Source organism: Cynoglossus semilaevis, chromosome 13 (assembly GCF_000523025.1).
Source record: "Cynoglossus semilaevis isolate Cse_v1.0 chromosome 13, Cse_v1.0, whole genome shotgun sequence".
NCBI lineage: Eukaryota > Metazoa > Chordata > Actinopteri > Pleuronectiformes > Cynoglossidae > Cynoglossus > Cynoglossus semilaevis.
In genome coordinates, this window is record NC_024319.1 from 3859255 (window position 1) to 3884404 (window position 25150).

Sequence of the window (25150 nt, forward strand, 5' to 3'; positions counted from 1 at the left end):
TCGTAAAAGCCCAGTTTCCTATAAGAGGGTCAGTTAAACAGTGTAGGTGGGGGTGTCAGTTTATCACCCAGCAGCGTGTAGGAGCCACTTCTATTTTATGACTTTGTAAAAGTGATGTTCCCTTGTCGTTGAAATCAACCCATGTTGTATGTTCGCAGATACAGGAGGGTGACAGTGTGTCATCACTGCACCTGTGTTCAGTACGACGAAGCTCAGTTTTGAAAGCACTTGCTTGGAACTCCGTCAAATGCAGAGCCTCTTAATCTGTGCCAGCCTCAGCTCCCCTGTGAACCCAGCCTCCTTCTGTTGTCATAATCATTGCACTGAGCTTAGGTTTAAACATAAACAACACTGTGTCCCACTGGACCAAAACACACACCTACACACACCCAGATGTAGACTGTGCAGATATCCACACACCTATTCCTGGGTGTGAGGTCCTCAGAGGAGACAAGTCAATCTCCCCCTCCCTGGAGCGGTCACACACACCCACCCATGCCCCCAACTTTGCAAGGAACACGCACACACACTTTGTACTGCATGTGTGCACTACACGTATGTGCTGCGAGTGTGTGTGAATGACGTGCAGTGAGGCAGGGGTGTTTTAGCCACGGGCATCACTACCTGACCCCCGTAGCTGTAAGATTGACAGCTCTGGTCCCGCCTAATTGCATTACTCTCCCAGGTGATTGGCTCACACCCTGGGGGCTCATTTGTCAGGATGCATTGTGGTAATGATGTAAATTAGCCGATCTATGTGTCACTCAGCCTTCTCCCCCTACTGATTGGCCCCGCTGTGCCCCAGGACTCAGCCCCCAGTTGACGCAGCCAGCTCATTGGTCCTTGGGGGACCAGGAAGTCCCCCAGAAATAGGGCTTTCCAGTTGGGGCATCCCTATGGGCAGATATTATCATTTCTCCAACCTCTTTACATGTCAGTCAAAGCCCAAGGACCGGTCCCTGCAGCCTCGGCGTCCTAGTGTAGGTTAATGTACTGCACACACACAGACGTACACATTCACATTCACACACCGACGTAACGGCCACAACTTTAATAACGGCACGTCGACCTAAACATATGCTTAGAAATTGTATAAATTCTACAACAATGAAAGTGTGTGTGTGTGTGTGTGCATTTACCTGTCAACAGTTGAACAGAAAGGCCACAGGCTCAGTCTCTGTCCCCTACTGTTTGCCCAGCACGTCTGAGCTTCATCTTGTATAAAAGCAGACATCTTTGTGGTGACAGACAGCTGGAAAAATACACTATAGAGACAAATACACTGTTGTTTACACACACAAACACACACACACACAAGCACACACGTTTCTTTGTCTATTTCAAAAGCTTCAACATGGGTGTTGGTACAAGTTCCTATCGTGTGTGTGTGTGTGTCTGTAGCACTCCTGTAGAGTGGCTGAAAGGCTTCGTGTTAGTTTCATAGCATTTGTTAAAGTCACTGTGGTTATACAGAGGCCAATATGAATAAAAACCAAGTAATGTCAGCATCAGTGTAAATCAATGACTTATACAGATGTAAAATAACCGGGTCTGCACCTCGGCCTGTGATCAATGCCTTTCCCTGAGTCATTGTCTCCATATTAACGAGCGCAGAGCTCCCTGAGGACGGCGTATGAATGGCTAAATGAGAGCACTTCACACCTCACAACAGGACGGGGTGTTGTTTTTACACCTGTCTTTGTTTGATTCCAGACCCTGCGTTGCAGAAGCCTTTTTAGACAGATTTGGATGCACCGTAGGTGTTTCCAAAACACTGGGGTCCTCATGAAACTCTAATTGCCTGCTCTCAGTGATGTGAATGTCCCTCGCACAGATTCCAGTATTGACTCGTGTGCCTCGCTGTCAGTGTTTGGCTAAATTAAAACTTTTCTCTGCATCAAAGATTATTCATTAATCAATTCATATTTTTATGAGAAACCTGGGGGGGGCTTGTATATTGACCAAAAAGATTTTTTTACAAATTAACAAAAGTAAAAGTTTTGAAAAAGGCAGGAGGAGTGACTCATTCTACCTGACATACTTTTTGTGTAGCACCTGGTGTGGCAGTGATGGATCTGTCATGGATCTGTGGCGAGAAAGAGAAACGTTTTCTTTAGGAGATTCATGGATGTAGAAAAGGCGGACATGGAGTTTGACTGTTAAACAGTAAATAACAAGGGAGATAGAACGAGTCGGAGGCAGATGATCTACGGGGCCAAACCCTGGAATGAAAAGCTGAGCAAGAAATAATAATCCCCTGAAATGAATTTCTTTTTTTTTTACCAAGTACCACGTGTATTTTTCAGCAGAGCAGGTTCTGCCTCATACAAGGGGGTCCTCCACTTAAGTCGCAGTTCCATTCCTACAGCACGACGTAACTCAATTTTCACCATAAGTTGGAACTCCTGTACTGTACATAAGTAGTTATGGCACTCACCTAGACTAACACTGTGCTAACATCATGATCTAGGACGTGAAAACAGCAGAAGAGTCTGATTTACACCTGGCAAAAAGTTCCCAACTAACGAAGGAAAGTGAATGTAGCACAATTCAATGTATGTATTCAGTTGTTGGTACATTTGTTTTTAGAAAATGTACAGAACGCTAATAAGCAAATTACCTAAAAACAGACAAACACACATTGACATGGATATGTCAATAACATAATAGAAAAGAAAAATGTTTCCAGTAGGAAATGTGTGTGTGTGTGTGTGTGTGTGTCTGTCTGCTCCTGCTGAGAGGGTTAAATCTCTTCCTGGCCCCACTTAACCAGAGCCCAGTGAAAGCTGGGTAATCTGCAGACAAGAAGCAGATATGGAGGGGGGACCCTGTGTGAGTGTGTGAGAGGGGGGTCTCTCTTCATGTCTTATTCATGTCTCATTAATACTGCAGCATGCCTTGCCTGCGTGTGTGTGTGTGTGTGTGACTGCGTGAGTGGGTTTAGCGATGTGGGACAAACCCTGCAGGGCACAACACAGAAATCAATTATTGTCCCTAAACACATAACCGCTGAAGGCACAAAATCACATCGCAATCTGAGAAATCTCTAAGACATTTTTATTAACAGTCACACAAACTGACCGGATTCCATACCTGGTTCAGATCAAGGTAAAGGTTCCAGTCTCCATTTGATCAGTTTCAGACTCCAGAACAAATGAACTATATGACACTGAAGCCAGCGGTTCTGAGGGATGAGGAAACACTTCAGTGACGTCCATCCCTTCTCCTCATTCCTCTCTTCGCCACCTCGTAAAAAGTGCTCCCGTAGACACTGCGTGCAGTATGGCAATTATCCACTATACTTGCTGTTTTCTCACGCTCTGCCAAGCACTGGCGTACACTTGCAGTTTATCTTTTACTGCCAAGTAACTCTATTTGTGCAGTAAAGAGCGGGGCAGGAGAGAGCAAGGGAAGATGCAGCACTTCAAGGTGTGTGTGTGTATAGAGTGTGTGCCTTTGTGACTACATAGGCGTGTTTGGCACATGTGTCACGTCATGGGAAATGATTTTCCGTGAGAGGAAGTTTTTACTGGGGGTTTACGAAAAACGACCGCAAACTTCTTTTAACATCTCATTTACTAACATCGCTTCTTTAGTAATGTTTGCACATGCAGACACACACACACACACACACACACTGAGGCGTCAAATACTAATATTTAACACATGGAGATACTACAGTTTTTTCTGAAAAGTTTCTAGCACTGTAATAAAAACAACAAATATTTAATATTTACAAACCCAAATCTATTTACATCATCTTTGGTTACTTTTCATGGTAGGGGCCTGAGCAGAGAGGGGAGGTCACAGGGGTCAAATTTTGTTAACAGACATTGACATCCAAAAGTAGCTTCCATCCCACAGTACTATGTCCATCGTGGTTTGACCTAAGGGCTGGAAGGTCAAGCACTTCCAAACCTCTGGCCCCACGACCTTTACGCTCAGGAATTGATTATTAATCCTAGAATCTTTTGACAATAATATTAGCTCTAGATGGTGTTAGCAGTAAATTCTTTCTCATTGACAAACAACCCCTTTTTTTGTAAAATTTATTACAAAGAGTAAAAGTCAAAACCCATTTTTACTGGTGAATTTGATGAATATGACTGTTTTTATTTATTTAGGTAATTAAAATTAAGTTTGGTGAGGGTTTTTTTGGGTCCGTTAAATGTTTCATTACATTTTTTTTGTCACTCACAAACTACTAGGTGATTATTAATTTCAAATGAAAACTTGTTTTTTTTTTGGAAATCGCTTTGTATTTTTTCAAAACCACACTTTGACAGATAATATTATCGTTATAAAAAATAAATAGTTAATTATAGCGCTTTCGGTTTAAGTTTGGTTGTGGCTAATTGAGAAAGAAAAAGAAAATCATTCCCACCCTGGAACAATGCCTTTGTATTAAAGTCTGATAAGTGACGTGGCTGCCCGCTCGGTCTGACCTTCCTGTCGTCTGGTCTTAGGCGGCGCTGACATCTAGCCCAGGTCCTGCCTCTGTGGGCTCCCAGGTTCACGCTGCAGCGGTTAATGGAGATCGGAGCGCTCTCCTCAAACTCATTACAGGTAGTAACACACACGAGCCGACGTCACATGTGTATTCACTCTCTGACCTGCATCAGATAATAAAATAATGTATTTGTTTTTATTTCACCTTTATTTAACTAGCGAGAACAGTCTTATTTACATCTGTGGCCTGGCAGCGTTTCTATAACGACTGATTAACATCCACCTCAGGTTTTAAGTTTTATGAGACCACGTTAATTTTATGTCATCACACACAAGTCATAATAATTAAAAGAAAGCCCATAACAACCTTTCAATTAAATTAAATTTTCTACTATCTAAGTGCAAGTGTGTACATTTTCTGCTTGGCTACTTATTGTATTTCAGGACTCATTTTATGACTTTTGCATCTGCACAAACCTGTATTATTTTACAACAAACCTGTCATTTGTACTCTGTACTCTGGGGAATAAAAATAGCATAATTTTTTTTATTTATCAACTTTCACCTTCAAACCTAAAGCTGTCACTTGTGCCTTGTTTTTTCCTTTGTTTGAGCAGCAGAGCCATCGCTGCGGGACCGTGAGGACCAGTTTGGCCGGACCCCTCTGATGTACTGTGTCCTGGCTGACCGCCTGGACTGTGCAGAGATTCTGCTGAAGGCTGGAGCCTCAGTCAACAAGACGGACCAAAGCCAACGGAGCGCTCTACACCTCGCTGCACAGAAAGTAGGGCTGGCTATAAATCTCCTGAAGTCCTGAAGAAGCACATCAGTTGTTTCATCTCTTGTGTTTTTATATTTATTACAAAATATTTTTTAATAATATTTTGCTTCAAGATTGGCTGTATCATAAAGCGATGGTGAGAACTTAATTTTGATGACAAAAAATATTTTTTTATCAGAACCTCTAGCGTGTAGCCACTGCCCCCTAGTGGTTGCTGTAGAGGCCTGAGGGCATGTGTTTGACAATATCAGGTGATTTTAAAATCCTGCCACACAAACACCCGTGCAGTGACTCCCACTCACACACACGTCAATTGGTTGACTCATCAGCATTAACACCAACATTTTCACATAATAGAAGTCACATGACATGAACCATTACAGACATTTATATATATATATATATATATAATGTCAGTCTTCTGTAGTGGGACAAGGCAGTGACGACTGATACGTTCCTATTTTTGTCTGTGCTTTTTATAATGGGACTGGACTTATACGAGATCACTAAAGTAAGATGAGCGCTAATAGGTTATTGAGATCTTTCAATGATGGGTGGTTGTGTGTGTGTGTCTGCGTGTGTGTGTGTTTGGGGATGCCAGTGATGGGGAGCCCTGTCTCTTTGACATCTGATCAATAAGTGGCTGAGACAGCAGGAGAGGCCAGGGATTACCGATCTAATTGGACTGAGAGTAGAGAGGACTGAAACACACACACACACACACACATTCACACCGCAGACTAGATGCATGCTCACACACGCAACAGATCTGTCAGACTGCGGCCTTGTGGTCACCGATGGTAAATATACAAAAAAAACTCACATGTGTACTCAGTCACACACACACACACCGTCGCTGTCCTCGGGCAGCTGTTCACTAATGCATCACTCGGCGGTTTGGTTTTTGACAAGACCAAAAGTGGAGATGATGATGCTGATGATGAGGGAGAGACAGTTAAAGGACGGTGACTCCTCCGGGCCGCAGAGCTGCTCTTTACTGTTAACTGCTCATCTCGCAGCAGAGCAGAGAGGCAGGAGGAGCGAGCCAAGACGAATGACCTACAGATTGAACCAGACATTACTAAAAGCCCTCGAATCAGTGTGTAGGAGCGTAGGTGTGTGTGTTCCACAGCTTCAGGCTGCGTTGAGACAAATACTGAGTGGAGTTGTTGATTTCTGAGATACTTTTCCACCAAAACTCCATGAGTATCAGTCTGTGTTTTTTGTGTGTGTGTGTGTTTTGCAGGGGAACGTCCGTTTCCTGAAGCTGCTGTTGTCTAGACGCGCCAACTGGCTGCAGAAAGATTTGGAGGAGATGACTCCGCTCCACCTGGCTACGCGACACCCCTCCCCAAAAGCCCTCGCCTTACTGCTCAAACACATCGGTCCTGGAGAGGTTGACACACAAGACAAGAACAAGGTGTCACTTCACAAATATCCCTGTCAGGTTATTTGTCTTCTCTACAGTCAACGGATTGTGTTCAGCCAGAAACCAGCCTGCCTGACTAACTGACCAACATCCTGCAAATAACATCGTACTGACTGACTGACAACAGACAGGGAGAAATTAGGGGCGAGGTTGTAAACACTGAGACAGCAGTGACTGGTTTAACAATCTGCTGCTCTGTACTCTGTTCTGCTGATAAGACCACAAGACACACACACTCTTCTTACTGGCTGGTGATTCTGCTGAATATCTGATAACTGTGGTTGGTTTTGTAATCACCTAACAAGCATCACTGTGTCAGGTGACAGTGGTCTGAGGGAATCTCAAACGGGTGTTTTGTTGAATTTCATCCTCAATCTTTCAAGTCTATTTCACACTTGATTAAAACGTATGAATATAAAAGTCAACATGGTGTCAGTCGACGGCAGCTTCCTCGCTGTTTTATCTCTGTTTCTTCCCCGTCGTTTCTCTGCTGCAGCAAACCGCTCTGCACTGGTCAGCATTTTATAACCGACCAGAACACGTTCGTCTCCTGATCAAGCACGATTCCAACATTGGCATCCCAGACAGTGAGGGCAAGATCCCGCTGCACTGGGCTGCACACAGTCAAGAGCCCAGCGCCACACAAACCGTCCGCTGTATTCTGGTACAAACACGCACACACAGCAGAGTTTATCTTCTTTTTTTTTTTTCATCCGTCTGACTGTGTCTGCTGTGTTGTGTACGTCCAGGAGGCAGCTCCCACCGAGTCCCTGTTGAACTGGCAGGACTACGAGGGTCGGACCCCCCTGCACTTTGCTGTGGCTGATGGTAACGAGGCCGTGGTGGAGGTGCTGACATCGTACGAGGGCTGCAACGTGACCGCTTATGATAACCTCTTCAGAACGCCGCTGCACTGGGCGGCTCTGCTCGGTGAGTGAGAACACGTCCTGGGTGTCACCTACAGCCTGAAGGACACTGATATTATGGTTTTGAGCTTGGAGGACGTGACGTAAACTGAAACTTTTTCTAAAAAAAAAAAAGGAAATTTACACCCAGATGTTTTTTTTACAACAGACAAATGGTCTAAAATCTCTCATTTTACTGCTCACAAGATTTTCAGACTGAGCAACACAATAACAACACAATAGTTTGTTGTTGTGAATAGTGACAGTTAAGTCATGTTTACCAGGTGTGAGGTTCATCCTGTTCTTTCACCGCTTTTGTAAACTGAAGGTCTAAAAGAGCCTTTGTTGGACCCTTGGTTTCACTTCTTTATTTACTGACTGTACACCCTTTTCCTCACCTTCACTGACGAAAAGTCTGTTTTTTTAGGCCACGCCAAAATTGTCCACCTCCTTCTCGAGAGAAACACATCTGGCACAATTCCATCTGACAGCCAGGGGGCGACACCTCTGCACTATGGTGCACAGAGTAACAATGCTGTGAGTCACAGACTGTTAGCCCGTTAATATGAAAGGTCATATGTTCAAATTCATAGACACAGATCTTGGTATAAATTGATTTTACTGATGTTTTATGGTTAGTACTGAAAGTGTCAATCTCATTCCTGACAGTTCAGTGTCCTAATATTATTTGTACTAATCATCACTGACCTAAATATAATTTCCCGTTCTTGTAAGTAGGAGACAGTTGGAGTCTTTCTGTCCCACCCCTCAGTTAAAGATGAACCCGATCTGGAGGGTCGGACGGCCTTCATGTGGGCTGCTGGGAAAGGCAGCGACGACGTGATCCGTACCATGTTGGCCCTCACCCCTCAGATTGACATCAACATGGCTGACAAGTATGGAGGCACTGGTGAGCACAGGAGAAACATGAGGATGACGATTACCATTCAATTATTGAAATGAACCAACCTGAGCCCCAATTACCACCAAATAAGTGTATATATGTTCATATGTGGGATTTGAGCCGACAACCATCTGATCTCCAGCCCACCTAGCCAGGGGCTATCCACTTGGCTGTTCATTGTTAGGATGATGTCACAGCAGATTCCCTGGAAGGGGAAGAAGAGACTGTGAGAGAGAGGCAAGTGATCCTGTCAGCAACATTAGAGTGTGCTCAGTGAATAGACTCCCACCACTGCCAGCACTGTTCCCTGACAAACACGCACAAACGTGCAGACACTTTGACCCCCCCAGGGGGTTATTTTGGACATATAATGGCCCCCACGATAGTCCCTCTGCTCAGCCCAGCAGTCATTGTTTATGCATGCGTAACATGCCGTGGTTGAGTCGTGTTAATGAGACAGAGCTGAGGCCAGTGCAGCTGACTGGTGTCCAGATCACTTCCATGCACTTGACTCAGGTCCATATTGTCCGGGGAACTGGAGGTAACAAGTGGGGGCTGCCCCAACCCTGGGAATGCTTCAGTGTGTCTGCCCTCCTTAAACCTTTAACAATCCATTGACAGAGATTTACAGCAACATAATTATGCGACTGCATTCCTGTTTTAACAGATTTTGTTTTTTGTATTTTTGCATTCCCGTTCACCCAGCTCTCCATGCAGCCTCGCTGTCGGGTCACGTGAGCACAGTGAAGCTGCTGTTGGAGAAGGGAGCCATGGTCGACTCTCTGGACGTGATGAAACACACGCCACTGTTCCGCGCCTGTGAGATGGGCCACCGAGATGTTATACTCACACTCATCAAAGGTTCCTGTCCACGCACTGTTTGAGTAACCGTATATGAAATGTAGATTTATACCAGTGTTGTTGAAACGTAAATGTTGTTCATGAAGGTTCTGCACAAGTGGAGCTGGTGGACGTGGATGGTCACACTGCTCTGCACTGGGCTGCGCTGGGAGGAAACGCTGAGGTTTGCCAGATACTGATGGAGAACGGGATCAGTCCTAATGTACAGGTGAGAACGCTGCACAGTCACAGATGTCACTCCTAAATGACCATTAACAAAGTCTTCATTTATTATTATATATTATTGTCTTATGTGAAAGGCATAAATACATTTATGAAATATGGAGTGATATGGTAATTGTTGCATTAAAAAGCAGTGAGCAGATCTGAGGGGCAGTTAAGAGGCAGCAGTTTGGGGACAAAGTTAAAGGTTAGAAGGTTTGGACATGTGTTGAGGAGAGATGGTGAATATCTCAACGAAGGATTTTAGAGATGGTAAAGAGAGGAGATTTAAGGATGTTGAGATGTTTAGAGTAAAGCCAAGTAGGTTGCGAAGAGGGGGAGACTAAAGAAGGAGAAGGACATTTGAGAAATACCTAGACATAAGCCAAGTAGGTCACGGAGATGAAAGAAGGAGAAAAAGGACATTTGAGAAATACCTAGACATATGTGTTTAGACTTTAGGAAATGGAGGTCATTTCATTCTTATCGTTCACGTGCCGAGTCCCTCGTGTAATAGATTATAAATCCTTAAGTTAAGCTGTTGAGTGAGGAACAATGTTATATGTATTTATTTTCTGCTGGACAGGACCAGGCAGGGCGGACACCTCTGCAGTGTGCTGCCTACGGCGGCTACATCACCTGCATGGCTGTTCTCATGGAGAACAACGCTGATCCAAACATACAGGACAAGGAGGTGAAAAGGTTTTTGAGGGCTGTTGAGTATAATGTGGTAATCTTTCCAGTTTGACTCAAGTATTCATCATGGTTGTGCAGGGCCGGACTGCTCTCCACTGGTCTTGTAACAATGGCTACCTGGATGCTGTGAAACTGCTGCTGGGCTACAACGCCTTTCCGAATCACATGGAGCACACGGAGGAGAGGTGAGGAACGAGCAGAGAGAGAGAGAGAGAGAGAGGAGTGCAAGTAAAGAAACAGGTCAGTGAATGAATGTGGTGTGTGTGTGTGTGTGTGTGTGTTCTGGGGGGGGACACCCCTCTGGACTATGCCCTGCTGGGGGGCCACAGTGAGGTGACCCAGTTCATGCTGGAGCATGGCGCCCTCTCCATCGCTGCCATCCAGGACATCGCCGCTGCCTCCATCCAGGCCATCTACAAGGGCTACACTGTTCGCAAGGCCTTCAGGGAGAGAAAGCAGCTCCTCATGAGGCACGAGCAGCTGCGCAAGGATGCAGCCAAGTGAGTCGAGAGTATCACGAACACACACTGTCATTTCTACTGTACATGACTGTAGGGAGTGGGGGGGGGGTGGGGTCCCATTAATGATCTTAGAATTTATCCTTATATAAAAATATGAATTTAAGAATGTAGATTTTAATGCTGTGAGGATTAGAGTATGTTTTATATTTATTTTTAATCAGATTGGGAATTTAGAATCATAAGAATTGTTGTGTTTAAAACACACAAACAGCCATCAATTACATTTTTTAACAATTCTTCATCGTATCTTATCTTCACATCCCATTCCCTCTTGTATCCTCATTCTATCTCCTCCCTCCTCCCTCCACAACAGGAACAGTCACACGCTCTCCATATCCATCTATCCGTCTGTCACCCGTGCACACACATTTGTCTTCTACCTGCCGTCTGCTCTGCCTCGTCCTCCTTTTGTCATTTACTCACCAGTCTCCTTCTTTGTCTCTCCTTTTTTTTTTTTACCTAAAATGGTATTTGGGAAGTTGGGGATTCACATTTAAACATTTTATTGATATTTTAAGCAGACAATAAACAGAAATGTAGGGATTTCTTTTAAAAAATATGTATTTAAATTACTTTTGGTCCACAGACAATAAACAGAGATGTAGGTTTTTGTTTTTCAACAAATATGTATTTAAATTACTTTTGGTCCAGACGGTGAATAAATAACCATAAGAATGTTTGTTTTGTTTTTTTAGTTTTCTCAGTTACGAGTGTCAGTGACAAAAGTTATAATGTAGATTATATGTTATATTTTTTATGTGAGCAGATAAGGGTTTGGTGATAAACTGTGATACTTCCACCAATGTCCAGTGCAGGTCAGTGGTGTTTTTCACTTCATACCATCATCAGGTCAAAGTGTTGTTTTTGTTCGTATTCAGGAAACGTGAAGAAGAACAGCGGAGGAGAGAAGCCGTGCAGCAGGTCATGGGGTCAACGACGGAGAAAAGGAAGACCTCTCCGGTGAAGACAGGAGATCAGGAGCAGCTCTCCTTGGTCAACATGATAGAAAACTTGTCCATGAAGGACTCGACAGTGGAAAAGAAGAAGTCTTCTAAGTCTGAATGTGTGAGGAGCAAAGAGGAACGGCAGAAAGGTAAAACACCAACACCCAGTCCTGATGGTTTTAATGAGGTTTCTCCATTACATTTGGTGCCCTGTACAAAGTCTACGACGGACTTCACCCTGAATGACAAACATTATTAACATTTTATAACCAGTCTCCAGAGTTATAGTTTTTGGAATTTCTAGAATGAGTATTTGCATAATGCAGCCAGATGGTGGAATTGTATTTTTTCATGTTTTTTAAATATGTTTTTTTTTCTATAATCCAAATTACCATTTGTTTCATCAGAGCGCAGGAGCAGATCTTCTAGAAGAACTAAAGCAGCCGAGCCCTCGGAGGCTTTGAGTCACCACAGCCACTTAAGTCCTGTAACAGCATCTGGTTCTTCCCAGAACACGAGGCTGAAGGAACTCCCATTACCTACTGGCTGCAGTCAACCCTCAACCCTTAAACCCAGACCCCCCTCCAAACCCAAAATCAGGGAACGTCCTGTTTCCACCAAAGGCACTACCCCATCAGGTGTTTCCTCCATGGACCACTCTGAGGACGTATCTGTCATAATGAGTAAGAGAGACACACACGTGAACGTGCAGAGTGCCCTCACCAAGACTGACGCACATGTGACTCAGAAAAAACATAGAAACCACAGAGAACACACGTCTGAAAGGAGCTCTACCAAAGACCAAAGTTCGATGGCCTCAGTGAGAATCGGCTCTCCGTTAGACCACAAAGACCCCGCGAGAAAGACCAGCACACATGCACTTGTTTCAACGCACGGACACAGGGGACACGACCGGGAGCTACGCAGCAGGAGGAACGACGCAGCGCGCATCATTCAGCAGACCTGGAGAAGGTGAGTTCTCACGTTTGTGCGACTGAAGCTCCTGTGGACCATTACCGTCCTCATGTGGTGTCCACATGTGTCTTCTCCTTTGTACATGCAAACCAAACACCTCTCCTGCAACACTGCCGCATCCTTGATGTGGATGTCTTTAACGCTGCAGCAGTAGGGAGTCAAACACGTAAGATGGGTGAGACCAGGACACAGGGACAGTCAGGCTCTAATCTAAAGCCTTCATACTGCTTTAACGAGGGGCTAAAAGTTCAGCCATGCTGTTCTAATAGCTACCAGCAGCCACTTCTCCCAGTCTCGCACAGTATTTCTCTCAGATTTTGCCAGAACGCTGCAGGAGGCTCGATGTTTCCATTCAGCTTCACCATCATGATCTGAGTGTGCTGCCCATTAGCTACCTTAAATAATCCCTGTTTATTTGGTTTGTCCTCAGTGAGGATAAGTGTGAAGACTTGCCAGCTCTTGTAACTTTGATCGCTGATTTTTCTTTTTTAATGACGTGCTCATTTATTTGTGTTTGCATGCATCTGCCGGCAGTTTTTGTGCACGCAGACAGAAGGAGGTAAAAGTGGAGCTGAACCACGGACACAGCAAGAAGAAGCTGGACAACAGAGGGCTACCTGCTAAAACTGCTACCAGTAAGAGCTCTGTCCTTCAGAGTATCTATGGTGAGTTCTCGAGTACCAGTACTCACTGTCCACGTTTCATTCACACTTTAGGAACCTGAGAGACCGGTAATTAATATTTCCAGTTCTCAGACAAAGCTGTCAGCCCTTTTAGTCATCATATGTTCTACGTCAGAACTTCTAACGTCTAACATTCAGTGAAACAGAGGAAGATCTGTGTTGGTTTAGGGTTGCATTTTTGTTAATGGTTCTGGCATATGAACTTTATTAATCCCTTTGGAGTTTCCTTTAGGAAATTGAGTTTTTTTTCTGATAGATACCAGATAAATGTGAAATAGTTTGTACCATAACAAATGGCATTTTGTTCAGTTCTCCAGGTGGAAACCAAAAAAATAGACTAATTTATACCATTTTTTTTTTTTATATGTCCATGCTTTTAAAGACGTTTATAAATTAGAAATGTAGTTGCAAATTAAAGTCATTTTGGTTTCAGGTTCCAATGAATGTCAGTGCGTTTGAGGCTTAAATCTAAAATATGACATCTCTTAATAAAACACTGATGGACTCTCGTGTGTTTCTAAAAGAACTTTTTCTGGTCTCGATTCCTTCATGGACTGGCGGATCAGGTCTTAGATTGGAATTTAAGGATCTGGTTGTCACAGCAGAGTCAATGCTGTGAACGACTGTTTGTGTGAACAGGAACTCTTTTAAATGTCTGGGTGATACTGGAGGCCACACGTCAGGAGAGCGTCAGTCCAGCTGAACGTGTGGAACCTCTGGTAGGGTTTCGACCCACAGACAGGTCTGACCTTCATCACACATCACCAGGTGATGACGGCAAGAAATTTAGCTGCGCCAAAACATGCGATCGTGCCCCTCATCTCTGCCCGCAAATGACCCTCACCCCCCCACTGCCCCCATCGACACATTCTCCAACATAACCTTCTGACATGTTTTTTTCTTTGCCCCTCCCCCTTTCTTACTACGACTTGCTCTCCCTGCCGCTCTCCCTCTCTCTCTCTTTCCCCCTCTCTCCCTCTCTCTCTCTCCGGCTCCGACAGTCCTGGCATTGTGAAAAGTTCAGAGCTGTCAGGAGGGAATGTCAGACAACTGCGTAGAGCTATCTGCAAAAAACACACAGAAGCCCCAACATTGGTCATTACCCCAACACACACACACAATCTATTCTTATTTGCAACCTCGTTTTCTCTGAGATAAGCAAAGCACCTAAACTAAGATATATGAACTGCATCCCAACTTTTGCTCGGACCTGTACAGAGGCAGGTTTAAGAACTGGACACTTTGGACTACGTAAAATAAAGAGCCTGGCTTCAAATCAACTTTTATTAACAACTTTATTCTGTTGGTATCACAGTCTGAATGACTGATGATTTTTTTTTAAATGAAGTAAATTACTAAAACTACACATTTTTTCACTCTGTCCCACTGCGACCCAGTACCAAATGACCTACGGATCGACAGCGATCCCTGGACCAGGGGTTTGGAACTCCTGTACTAAACAGTCTCCATAATATTTAGAAGGAACCGAGGCAGTTTGACGTTTTAACCGCATTCACGTTTTCCTCTTCTTTTTATATGTGGTGTTTTAATTAGAATAGCTGCTAAATGTCTTTATCAGTAATTGTTTTTTATCAATTGCCTGGACACTGGTTGATAAGACCAGTGCTCTAACCACTGAGCTCCTGGCCCCTTGTTAACCTGCATCACAGAAGCAGAAAAATGAACATACGTAAATAGCCATGGTTACGAAGCTGGACAAAGCAGACCAGTTTCTGGTGTGTCCTAGTCTTTGTTACACAGCAGCTGCTGAGTCAGCGAAGGAAACCACTACAGTTTGATACTCTGTCACTGCACTGTCCTGTAGGAAACTCCATGGCTCGACGAGGGCGTTCGTTGCGGGGATCACAGTCGCAGCTTCTCCAGGACGTACCACTGCGCACCCAGAGTCAGTGTAAGTCCATAGATAAAAACATACAAATAAATACGTTCTAAGCTAAAGTTCAAGAGTCTAAAAGTGGGGATGGTGGATTTTTTTTTTCTACAGTGAGCAGTATCGACTGTGTACACCTGACTGATGTCTTGGATCAGGCCAAGCAGTTCTCTTATCACCTGAGGCCACAAAGCGCTGGACAGGGGAACAGAGGACGTGGAAAACATTGAAGACTCAATACACACACACACACACACACACTGGGGATGTGTTAGTTCTTCACATAGACCAGGTCTCTTTACCTTAATTTTAACAATTACAAATCCATGCCCAGTACCGGCAATCTGATAATAATTCTAATCCTAACTCCAGACCAATTTTGAACCTCCTGTCCCCACATGTAAACCTATACCAGATATACCCAACGAACACACACATACGAACTCGTGCAGCTATTCTTTGCAGGACTTTGCATTGACTTGCATATATTTGTACAACTTAACCAGAACTTTACCCCAGACTCTAACCATTACCAGTTACCAAACCTTGAGCCTGGGAACTGAGGTTCTGCCTCACTGGGACTAGGGTTTGGTCTTCACATGGGCCGCCAGTAACAATGTCAGGTAAAACATTACAAATACACACACGCACACACACAGAGTTGAGGTTCGTTGATGTTTTCTCAGCTGACTGTCCGACTCACCTCCATAGAATAAGGATACACAGCGATTGTGCCAAGCTTTCTAAAATTAAGCTGTATGACATCAGAGACATGAACTCACAGGGTGGGGTCAAGTCTACAGAAACGGTGTGTGTAAAAGATAACCTTTCATCCATTGTGGAAAACACACACGCGCACACACACTTCAGCTCCCTGGTTCTCCATCACTCTGGCACACACACTGAGATAACCTTTCCTCCTGCTGTGGAGAATGAGGTAGTCTATCAACAGCCAGTCATACAGATAGCCCACCTGCAGACACACACACACACACACACTCTACTTAAACATCAGTTCTGGTCTTTAAATGCTCCTCTCCCTCAAGACAAACGTATCTTTTAACTAAGCCGTTGTTCTTTCTGTTTTTGTTTTTTTTTTTACTTAAATTTATATTTGCACAGAAACGTAATTAGACTTATTAATGTAAAATATAAAAATAAAAACAAACAGAACAGTTAATTTCAGATGGCCTTTCTTTATTCATTGTTTCTCTGTTATTTATTTTATCACCTTGGTAGGATCTTGACAGTACTCTGCAGAGAGAGGTGTGTCTCAGGGCGTCTGCTCAAGTCTCTGTCTTTGTTGATGGTGAGAGTTGAACTGAAGTCACTCTGGAGGATTAGTTTATACCGCATTTTACCCACAATTCTCAGGGGCGGTTAACAGTCGTTGGTACAACAGTGTGTTAGTGTGTGAGGGGAACAGAACTGACCACAGTTGCTGTGTTTTTTTAGCTGAATCTGGGCTGATTGGTCTGATTGTTGAGGCAGTGGGAGGAGCAGGAAATTGGTTGTTGCTTCCATTCCTTGGTTTAGCAAACCTGACCAGTTGTGAGGTCTTTCAGTCATCATCCAAACATCTGCAGAAACCAGTCTGTTCAACTGAGGCTGTGAGACTTGTGACATGTGTCTTTTCACAGCCGTGTTCTTGTCTGACGGACCGGTCAGTACATCTTCTGAAGGCCGATGTTCCCTCTGTGAGCAGACGAGCCTTGAGCCACTGTGAGGCTGTAGCAGTAGAGCAGATCTGTCAGCCACTGTTCCCTGGTCACAGAACGGCTGCAACTCTGAAACACATACAGGGAGTTAATCATTTGAAAAGCCCTACGCTACAGACCCTCAAAATTCGGCCCGCTGCCTTATTTTGGATCGCAAGGCACCGATTTGTACCACAAGTGAAGAGGAGGCTAATTTCTGAGTGTTTTGGTTTGGTCGACATGTGTGACCTGGGTCTGTCATCTTCATAGTTGTGATGTTCTGATAAGGTGTTAGCTAGAAGCTTTTATTTTAATACATTGTTATGTATTTGAATACTCTGGTAGTAGCAGGAGTCTAGATGGTCCAGGCCCCACAGTCAAACACACAAGGCTGCTGCATTTACCGTGATGTGTTGGATGATCTCCTGCAGGAGGGGAGCGTTGGCCATCAGCTGGTTGTGGAGTGGTGTGTGCTGCAACAGCATCAACAGGATCTGTCCGAGGTGTGGGAGTTCCTCGTCACTCAGATCCAAACACCCCTGCAGGACCATCCGCAGGAGGCGTGGGACGTTGCTCAGCGCTACCACACAAGCCCCCCATATCACCTCCCTGAAAGAAAACCAATGAAGGAGTCAGAACCAAATGAAAGAATTTTCAACAGAGTTCAGAGACTGGTGACAGTTGTTTGACCATTTTACTTTTTGTGGTTGGTTTCAGCAGGCGACTCCTGGTGGAAGGTCAGGAGATGAGACATCAGGCTGAGGCAGCAGTAAGACAGGAAACACAGTACAGGCTCGATGGGAACCATGGACGAGTCCAGTAATCTGGACATGGCCCGCAGCAGCCCGGCAGCCATGCTGTCAGGGACGACTTCCAACGTGATCTAGGATTCACATTCAGACACAGGTTATCGTTATGGCAGGAAGTAGCTGAGAGTAAAGCCCACTGTTTTAGTACTAGAGAGTACGGGGTCTGACGTCGCTCACCAAATATTTGCAAATGCCGTTTTGCAAGATGTCAAAACACTGAGACTTTGAGCCCATAAGTTCCAGACAGCGACAGACCTCCTGTGAATGGAACAGGAAAATGAACTGTAATGTCCTAAACAAACACCAAACAGCATTGGTCACATCATCGTAAGATGGTCACAAGTTCATATCCCAATTTGTCCAAAGGCTTTTTATCAACCAATCAGATGTTTCTTTTGTATAAATACTGTTGACAGTTACTTTACTGCACCAAGTAATGGAACAGTAACATTGGTAGGCAACTTTATTGATCCTTCAGAAGAGAAGAGAAATTGTTGAAATGTAAACAGCCTATACTTTTAAATCTCAAATGCAGATCAGTTTTTTTAGACCATGGCACTTTTGAACAGTGAGAAGTTAGCTGCAGCATTTCCTCATCACCTTCAAATCCAAATCAAAAAATTTTATCAGCTCTTATTAAATTAAAGTGCATGTGTGTGTGGGCGCTCGTGCAGAATTCGGTGCAGGCCAGTGTGTGCTGGGACTCTGCACCTGTTGGCATTCTCCCCGTCATTAAAAACAATCCAACAGTCTCATTAGTCAAACCGGAGTTGACACAGTGCATCTTTTAATGTCGACCCCCCCACCCTCGAATCCCCACCCTCCGTCCCTCCTTTCTACACGCAGTTACTTCCCCGCCCCTTCCTGTGATTGACTCAGACAGGGACATGACAGAGGCAGGATCTGAGGCCTTAATTGAGCAGTTGAATTAGTGATTATAAGCCCACACACATTTGCCCCAAGGCACCGTTACGTTAACGGTAATTTCTGTGGAGAAATGTCACAGTCCCATCATGCCATTGGCTTTCATTAGCATTTGTGCATATTCTGTATGCCCGATAACCACACTTTTCCAACCTGTGCAACGCGATAAAGGTCCCACTCGCTGATGATAAAGCTTCCACCCTCTGAGCTCCACGTAGAAGACGGAGACCAGGGGGAGACTGAAAGTCCACCCCCATGTCCAGACACTCAAAAACTTCTGCAATTTTCAAAACAATGATTTCTGAAGTCTCCAACTTACAGCCTTTTGACAAGGGTTTGAAGATAAAACTGGCAGGAATTTCCAAAGAAATAAACCATAAATCCAACCTCTGTCAAGATTCACTACAAGTGCAGAAGATAGTAGTCAAAGGGTTGGGGGGAGCAGAAGGGTCGCCATTGGCCAGGGCCACGGTTTGAATTTTACCCAGGACTAATTGAATGATTAATTCACCCACTCAGACATTGTTAATGACTGAGGTGAAACACTATCATTAATGCATTAAAATTCATAAACACAGACAGCCTGCAGCATTTACATTTCAACACTAAAACAAAATGACTTCACACCTTAAAAAAAGGTGTTCTCAAGCTAAGGTATGGGTACCACTGGTAGTACTTGAGCTCCCTCTTGTGGTATGTACATCAGAATAGAATTGTATTTATGCGAGGATCTCAAAATGAAATCTAAGTGCCTGTTATTGTGCTACTTATATGTAGTCAGATAATGTTCTTCATATACATTGCTTGGCTGAGCAGTCCTGTTTGCCATGCTCTATATTACAGTGACAAAATCATTCATTATTATGTTTATATAAGGTTTCATCATGCTAACTGCTAAAGAAAAAGGGGGGGGGATTACTTAGGGCAAAAATCCTAATGGAAACTCTCTAATTAACACACCTCCACGACATCCCAGTGGTGTGTGAACTGTTCCATCGGTGTGGGATACAGACTGAGTGGTGAGAGAGAGGAGCGAGGCAGGGAACAGCCGTCCTCCTGCATGGTGGCCAGCCTGCTGGATGAGAATCCCATCAGGGTGGAGAACAGGAAGCTGAAGTAGTCCACGTCCTGCAGAGCAGCTTCCTGGCTCCCAACTGACCAGCCGCTCATGGAAGACCTGGAGGACATGGTGAGTCAAGACATTACGCAAACATCGATGAACTGGTTTTCAATGTCTGCGCCAACACTTGGCCCTTTTCACACACTCTGAATGATCTACGTTTCCAACATTCGACATATGAACACACACTGCTTTGTTTCATTTTCATAAAAAAATATAGTATTGAAACGTGATGACGTTTCTTAGAATAAAATGTGACCCGGTTTCATAAGAGGTTCGTTATTGAGTGTAATTGTGGACGGAGACACAGTTGGGGGAAAAAAAATCTTTCTGGTCCTGGGGAGAGCATAGATCTGTATCAGTAGGAAAAATGTGTGAATAACTGTCTACTTTGAAAAGCCCAGGAGGAGCATGCCGTCAGACTTCACTGTGTGTTGTGACCATGCTGCATTCCAGCCTCCAAAAGAGCCCTTTGTGTCATAACCATTACACACAGTTCAATTTCTGCTCAAACTGGTTCTAAAACTGCCCCACTGACACAAAAACACACATAGACACAAGTGCACGATTAAATGATCATATTATTGAAAATAATACATAGTATTGAAAATATTAAATGTACAGGCCCCACACAACAGCACTTTTAAAGACAGGTAAAAAAACTAAAGAAATGTAGGACTTGTGTGCAGAAGATAAACACTGCCATCTAATGTTGGATGTTGGTAATAACAACAAATATTTATTTTAAGAAAATCTGCTAAAATCTTTTCATTTTCATTCGTTCCCCAATCATACTTCTTCATAATTGTTTAAAGAGAAAGGATTTCAAGTTTAAAAAGTGAATAAAGGGTAGAAAAAAGGCCAAACAAACATACAAACAAAAATAGACAATGACATATAAACTGTCAATTGGTTTCAGTGTCTGTCAGTATAAAAAAAAAGTGTATTAATTCAAGTGTAGTTGGAATGTGTACAAAATGTTAAAGCATTAAGACTTGTGTATATGTATGTATAGTATTGACCACTAGAGGGCACCCGCGGTTTGGCTCACCTCAGATTTATAATACGGATCAAAGAGGCAGCTAGTCCAGCAGAGATTCGTCCTGTGGTGCAGCAGCAGCTCAGGTTGGCTAACAGAGGCTGTGACATTTTGGACAGGAAGTAGAGCAGCTGCACCATGCGCTGCTGGGACTCTGCTGGTAACAGCACGAAAACTCCTTCGTCTGGATCTACAGACAAACAAACACTTTATTTCAATTTTTTAAAGAATGATGAGTGAAGAAGAGAAAACAAGCGATATAGACAGATTGATAGTCCTGGCCTCAGCAGTGTGGGCTCAGATAATGTGCTTGTGCAGAGTCTGGCTGTGACGCATATGCTGATGTCAAGGACTCCCAGACAAAAGGAGTCTTGTGATGCGAAATCACTGGCTCTAAAGCAGTTTCAGAAAGTCACCAGTGTGTGATTCCCTCTCCCTCCCCCCAGTGTCTCCTTCCTGGACCCTCTGAGAATCACCCGCTCATCTGCCTGATCATCCTCTGAAGAGTGGATATAAAAATGTATGTCTTTCTTTTAGGGTTAAATGTCAACTTTCTAATATTTGAGAGAGTAATGTAATACCATGTGCTGTTCCCCCATTGGGGTCGGGAGTAGTAAGTGGAGTAGAACTTGTAGCTACTGCAGGGCGATGAAGTACCCTAAGTATCCTGAATGTCTGTGATAAAGGGTCTGAAGATTATTTTTAGTAATCGATTCCAACGTGACGTCACAGACTCAGGTGGATGTGTCAGTGTATTTGTGTATCTACCATAGAGCTTGCTGGCGTTCGTCTGCAGACTGTTAAGCAGATCCTTGTTCCCACGAGAAGCAGCAGCGTGGATGGACAGGATGAGCCGAGCAGAGAGGGTGGGGTTCCGGTGGCCCAGCTGGGACAACTGCACCGGCAGTGAGGCCAACCACCGACTCAGTACTTTACTCCTTTAAAAATAACACATGACATGATTGTTTCATACAGTTTGATGGACTGGAGGACTGTATTAAGTAACACCATATACTTACTGTATATATATAGCTTGAAAGAGAGAATGACTTTATGTTTGAGAGGACATGTTACCTGGCTATGTGTATGTGACCTTGTTCCTGCAGGTAGAGTTTGCTGTAGAAAGACAGCAACAGGGATCGGGTTTGCAGAGTCAGGTTCTTCTGCTTATAGTAGATGTACACTGCTGCCAACAGGTCTTCTGTCACTACTGTGCCAACACATACATAAATGATGTGGTTATAATAATTATATAAATTAATAATTTGTTGAAATGTCCTGTCAATTCTCACCTTTGCTTCTCTGTGTCAGCACCATTTTCCACACAGTTCCCAGCAGCATGTGGAGTTGCCTGTAACTGAGTTTCGCACCGTTGCTCAGAGCATCTCGGACAAAAGTCCTCAGCGGTGTTAACCAGTCTCCATCTGTCTCTCTGCTGTCTTCTTGTCTCTGACTTAGAGACACCATGACCTGACAAAGTGTGATGTTCAAGGCCATGGGCTCCACAGTCAGACCTGGAATGGCTGCACTTTGTTTAGTCCTGAAAAAAAGACGGCAACAGCGACAGCAGAATTTGACATGTAGCAAAATGTGATTCAAACCCTTCTAAAATAATCTTATTCTTTAAAAACAAATTAATTCTCCCACAACAATATGGGGAGGTGGAAATGAGCAGCACAAATATTCTTGCCTTTTAAGATCCACCTTCTTTTTGTGTTTGGGGATGTCTTGAGAGTCATAGGGGAAGTTTTTCATGAAGTGCTGTTTAAAGTCTCCTAAATATTCTTTTCGTAGCCATCCATCCTAAAGAATCACCAGGCACATTGAGACTCGAGCAGATGTTTTAAGTGTCAAAGAAATCTCTAACTGTTTGCATGTTGTATCTTCACTCACCAGAGCATTCTGGTGCTCCTGCTGCGGTGCCAGTTTCCTCAGCAGCTGCAGTAAAGACAGCACCTGGAACATCACTGACATGGCATCTGGGGTTAAGAGGTGAGAATCCCCTGTGTTGTTCCAAGGAGATTCACTCGCACTGGCCTCAACCCAAACCTCCAGCAGCAGAGGAACAAGAGTCGCTGCGAAACGCTGAACAGCTTCAGCCGAGTCCAGACTCTCACTGACTGCAGTTCCAGAATCTACTTCAGGTCTTAATGAATGGATATTTAAAGGAAAAACAAGATGCAATAAAAAGGTACACAACACAACTTATGTACAGTTTGAGTTTTAAGGTATTTGCTAATTGGAAATAGCATTATAATTCTATGATACTATTGGCCAACAGTCAGGAAGTTCAGCTCTGGCAGCGGCCTTTTGGTGTTCAATTTTACATACCTTACTGTTCAGTTTACCTTTAATTTTTTTTTTAACAGTGGATTTTTATACATAAGTATCCAAAGACGTTTTTGTGATTTTATACCTAAGTCTGAAGGTGGAATGTGGAGTTGGTTTGGCTCCTGAGTTCTCGTAGACTTTAACTTGAACCTTGTTATAGGACAACTCCTCCCAGGTGAGATGCAAAGGTGTAAGTCTGCCTTCACCCTTGCAACCAAACACTCCATCAGCTGCAGATATGTCGCCTTCCTCCACTGGTCTTTCCTCAACTACTGCCCGAAGAAAACTTCCAAGTCTGGAAAACAATTCAAACAAGCAAGGTGAGCGACAAAAAAAAGATATATATTGTACTTTTATATATTGTACTTTTGGAACAATTTATCTGGTGGCAATACCTGAGCAGCACAGACAGCCGCCACTGCTGACTAGTAATAGCCCTGTTAAGACTGACTGACAAAGCCCAGGTTCGCCCCTTAGCATCCTGGGCCTTGTTGGATCCTCCACTGTTTTGTCTATGAGAAATTAGCTCCAGGAAGTTTGTGAGAAGTACTGCAGGACGTGCTGCGAGTAGAGCAGGATAGTGCTCCAACAATACATCCAGGATCTTCATTGCATCCTCCTGGATGCTTGTCTCGATGTGGGTCATGGCACACGACATATGGGCACTGAGGAGAGGGAAAAACGGTGCCACTCGTTCTGCGGGTACAGATTGTGCAATGAACCTAAAAGTAGTTATTAAGAAACGTTACTTAAGACTCCATCAGGCTGCCACCTTGAAATACTATGAATATTGATGCATTGAATAAAGTTCCTCTGACCGTAGAACACGTGTGGCTCCCATGCGAACATTGCCATCTTTGTCTGTGAATACAGCTGCAACTTCAGAAAGGAGGCGAGAAAGATTCTGCTCTAACAGTGATGGATTAGCAGACAGCAACTCTCGTAAGCCCAGCAAGGCACCATGTTTAATGTTGGCATTGTAATGATGCAGCTGAGACAGGAGGTCCTGTAGGGTGCAGAAAAAGGAAGCAAACAGTAAATGTTATTAATGTTATTAAAGCAGAGAGTGTAAATTCTATCTGAGAGGTGAAACATGGACTTAGAAAGTGTGGGTGGACTTACATTAATACTTAGTTGTCTGTGTGTGGTGGGGCCACTTGTGTCTTTCCTTAGTTGCTCAGAGAGATTAATTCCTTTGGTGCGGAAGTTTGTATTGGTGGAATTGTCAGCTTTTGGCTTCTTCTTTCCCACCTTTAATTTGACCTTCTGGAAATCATCCTGTCTTTTTTTCTTCTTGGATTTCATCTCTGCGGTCTAAACAGTGGTCTATGGTGAGAAAACACAAACTGATGAGATAAAGACACAGAATCAATGTATTTATCATATCCCCATTTTTTCCCTCCAAAGTCTCCCAGAATCTCTGACTATTATTTAAGTTAACTGCAAAGTTGCTCTGGATTTAACAGCATTTTGGTATTAAACCAGGTCTTAAGTTCACCCCACAAATTTCACTCTGGTTTAGCAGGGTCTCTCCAGCAAACATGTATTTTAATGTATCCACTGACTATACAATATAAACACGGCTTCGTTTATTCGTTTGTTTAGATTTTTAATGACTTGTTTCACTTGCTTGATAACTAACTCACACCCTGGCTTAGTACTTACCATAAAAGTAGGTTTAAATTAAAACTCGAAATCGATAATGAACAATTGCTCACAATACATTTGCAATCGTATATTACAACAAGATTTAGTAAGCAGGCTCGTGGTGATGTACCGGGTCCTAAATGTGTGTTTGTTTATGGGGGCGGAGCCTCGTATGTGAGAGTACAACGCAGCGATATAAAAGCGTGTTTGATCATCATGAAATAACGTTTTTTTTTTTTTTTAAATCAACATACTTAGCAAGTATCTTACAATATATCAATATTGTAGTCTTTTGTTAACTTGTAAATTTCAACGGTAGACTCTGACGTATTTACCAAACGTA

At 43.6% G+C, this 25150-nt stretch overlaps 2 protein-coding genes across 4 annotated transcripts in view; one reads left to right on the forward strand and one right to left on the reverse strand.

Moving 5' to 3' along the window:
* invs (inversin) overlaps positions 1-16602 on the forward strand; it is a 25131-nt gene extending 8529 nt beyond the window's left edge. For both annotated transcript variants that reach the window (XM_008323024.3, XM_008323023.3), the window contains exons 3-19: positions 4467-4566; positions 5067-5233; positions 6477-6650; positions 7156-7323; positions 7409-7589; positions 7992-8101; positions 8303-8474; positions 9174-9329; positions 9416-9537; positions 10117-10224; positions 10305-10413; positions 10519-10726; positions 11626-11840; positions 12099-12663; positions 13201-13331; positions 15175-15261; positions 15355-16602. In XM_008323024.3, coding sequence (XP_008321246.1) covers positions 4467-4566; positions 5067-5233; positions 6477-6650; positions 7156-7323; positions 7409-7589; positions 7992-8101; positions 8303-8474; positions 9174-9329; positions 9416-9537; positions 10117-10224; positions 10305-10413; positions 10519-10726; positions 11626-11840; positions 12099-12663; positions 13201-13331; positions 15175-15261; positions 15355-15470 — 2889 coding nt within the window. In that variant the 3' untranslated portion in view covers positions 15471-16602. The remainder of the gene's footprint in view (positions 1-4466; positions 4567-5066; positions 5234-6476; positions 6651-7155; positions 7324-7408; positions 7590-7991; positions 8102-8302; positions 8475-9173; positions 9330-9415; positions 9538-10116; positions 10225-10304; positions 10414-10518; positions 10727-11625; positions 11841-12098; positions 12664-13200; positions 13332-15174; positions 15262-15354) is intronic.
* On the reverse strand, positions 16421-25150 carry tex10 (testis expressed 10). 2 transcript variants are annotated; one of them, XM_008323032.2, is made up of 16 exons: positions 24826-25150; positions 24283-24486; positions 23979-24166; positions 23556-23882; positions 23246-23455; positions 22723-22975; positions 22520-22632; positions 22122-22369; positions 21904-22036; positions 21598-21767; positions 20842-21019; positions 19631-19847; positions 17924-18004; positions 17636-17820; positions 17342-17546; positions 16421-17027 (listed from the first exon to the last, which is right to left on the reverse strand). In XM_008323032.2, the coding sequence occupies exons 2-16, from the start codon at positions 24463-24465 to the stop codon at positions 16905-16907; spliced, it is 2814 nt and encodes a 937-aa protein (XP_008321254.1). In that variant the 5' UTR covers positions 24466-24486; positions 24826-25150; the 3' UTR covers positions 16421-16904. The 2 variants fall into 2 exon arrangements, with proteins under 2 accessions (XP_008321254.1, XP_008321253.1); XM_008323031.2 differs by having other exon boundaries at positions 21904-22039; positions 24826-25148.